The 2,646-nt window shown below is 51.9% G+C and overlaps 1 protein-coding gene across 1 annotated transcript; it reads left to right on the top strand.

The window, feature by feature from the left end:
- Window positions 1-313: 313 nt before the first annotated feature.
- LOC143039244 (uncharacterized) lies at window positions 314-1,306 on the top strand. The gene has a single exon (XM_076209113.1). It carries the CDS (start codon window positions 314-316, stop codon window positions 1,304-1,306), a length of 993 nt encoding a protein of 330 aa, XP_076065228.1.
- The last annotated feature ends 1,340 nt before the right edge of the window (window positions 1,307-2,646 follow it).

Genomic DNA, 2,646 nt, shown 5'->3' with positions numbered 1-2,646 from the left:
ATATATGTGTATATATATATGTATATATAATATATATATATACAATATATATATATATGCATGAGAAATCACATAAACTCGTGATTCTAAATATGCGGAAAAGTTTTTCTTTTTTCTTGGTGGTTTTTCCACATATATATATATATATATATATATATATATATATATATATATATATATATATATATATATATATATATATATATCAGCCGCAGATGATACCAGCGCCGCCGTAGAGGAGAGAACACCGCCACCACGAAAACCATACGCTGCAGCAGCAGCCTCCCCTTCCGAACCATCAGGAGGGGAATGGATGGTAGTTGCCAATAGAAGGAAACGCCAAACGAAGCCACGCCCAGAGACAGGCCCCTCTCGCTTCCCGGTCATCGTCAAACCAGTCGATAACCCCACCCGTTTTGCAATACTGGGCTCCTGGAGACAGGCCCAATTGATCAAGAACGCAGTGGGACCAGTTGAAGCCATCCGACAAACGCCCTCCGGCGAGTGGTTGGTTAGCTGCACCAAGGAGGTCCAGCAAGGCAAACTGCTTCGCACCCCAAATTTAACGGCCGACCGCGACAAGCCTCTACGGATCCTGACAAGGATGCCGAAGACAGTTGTGATAGGAGTTATCAAGGGTGTTCCCCTCGAAGAACACGCCGAGCAGCTCCTCAAATCAGACCTGGAGGCCCAAGACCTCCGGGTTGATTCAATCAAGAGATTGACAACCCGGGACGGCACCCCTACCGTGTCTGTACGGGTGGCCTTCCTTATGGCCTCCCTCCCTTCAGCCGTCAAGTTGGGATACACACTCCACCAAGTGGTCCCATACATCGCCCCAGTCAAAAGGTGCACCAAGTGCCAACTACTGGGACATTCAAAAGGAGAATGCCGGCGCAAGACCCCCAGATGTGCCCGATGCGGGAAAAATCACCCCATCCAGGACTGCCAGGAGCAGAGGCTTTTCTGCATCAACTGCTGCGGAAACCACTCTGCCGCATACTCCGATTGTCCGGAATTCGCCATAAGAAGAGTAGTGCATGAGCTGAAGAACGAAAACTTCATCCCGTTCTCAGAAGCCCTGTCTATTGCCAGGGAACGATGGAACAGCTACCTCAAAGGGGAAAAATCCAGGGACAGAGACTTCGACACCCTCCCAAGGATTCGGAAGACCCCAGGGAAAAAGACTTCACGCCCAGACGAAGTGCCCACCAACGAGACCGCACTAAACTCGCCGCCTACTCACGATCCTACCAAAGACCTCTACCAGCGCCTCCCCCTCCCCCCCACACACAACCAACCGTAATCAACGAAGAAGAACTCAAGAAAAAACAAAGAAAGAAGAAGAAAGGCCGTAGGATCACCCCCACCGCTGAAACCATGGAAACCGCCCCAAGCATGGAACAGTCACAGAAGGAAGAAGCAGCAGCACCTAGCAGGCCCTCCCTGGAGAACACCCCCCACCCCCACCACCAACAACCCAGCAGACCCTTCAAAACTCCATCGGGTGCATATCCAAGACAGTCAAGGCCCTACAAGAGGACTTGGCTCGCTCGAACCCCCAAGCAGCACGCCTACTTGAAGGAATCTTCGTGATCCTGCATTCCATTGCCGAATTCACCCATCATGGCAGTGCTTAGACTAATGCAATGGAACTGCAGGGCCATTGGCACTGCCTGGGACCTCCTCGTGCAGCATCTCAGTGAGCACCGCTACGAAGTAGTTGCACTTCAATCCCTTCTCAAGAGGCCAGGAAAATTTCCGCCCAAACTGGGTACCACTACCCCCCCTTCTACACGACGGATGAAGCAGGTATGGCGCGTGTGGCCACATACGTCTGCCAAGGTTTAACTGCTCAAGAGGGACACCTGCTGGTCTTCGACCTCGACAAGGGATATAGGACGGTCACTTCCATTTCTGTGGAAGGAGACAGAACCTTGCACGTCCTCAACATCTACAACCCCGTGAAGACCCGGCATTTTGCATGGCTTGGAGATATCCCCGATAACTGCATCGTGGTAGGGGACTTCAACCACCGGGATGCCCTCTGGGACGAAAATTTATTCCCACACCTCCTCCAACATTACCTCCCAAATCGCCGATGCCGACGTGGTCCTACTAAACGACGGTAGCCACACCAGAATACCGGACACAGCAGGACACAGCAAGTCGGCCATTGATCTCTCCTTCATCTCTTCCAACATCGCTGGTACGGCAGACTGGTCTACCCTCGATGACCCCATGTCCTCAGACCACCTCCCCATAGCCATCACCCTCCACCTCTCCCCCATCCTTCACCTTCCCCTGACACAGGGCAAGCTCGACCTTAAAAGAGCGGACTGGAACGCGTACCAGGCCTTCCTAAACAGCACGTCCTACCACCACGACGAGGATAGCTCCATCGACGGGATAAATGAAGCTTTCACCACCAAGATCCTCGCAGCAGCACGACACTCCATCTCCCTGGTCAAACCAGGAAACGTAAGAAGGGGACACCCATGGTGGACGGATGCATGCCTAAAAGCCGTGCAAGAAAAGAGAAGGACCTACCATCGGTACCTGAAAGGAGGAACAAAAGACGCCTTCGTCTCCGTGAAGAAAGCCAACGCAGAGTGCAAGAGGATCATTGCCGGAGCGAAGCTGGAC

This window comes from Oratosquilla oratoria, chromosome 26, assembly GCF_046742065.1.
Source record: "Oratosquilla oratoria isolate Oo_2021 chromosome 26, ASM4674206v1, whole genome shotgun sequence".
Lineage (NCBI taxonomy): Eukaryota > Metazoa > Arthropoda > Malacostraca > Stomatopoda > Squillidae > Oratosquilla > Oratosquilla oratoria.
The sequence above is the reverse complement of the archived record's forward strand: the minus strand, read 5'-3'. Positions and strand labels throughout refer to the sequence as shown.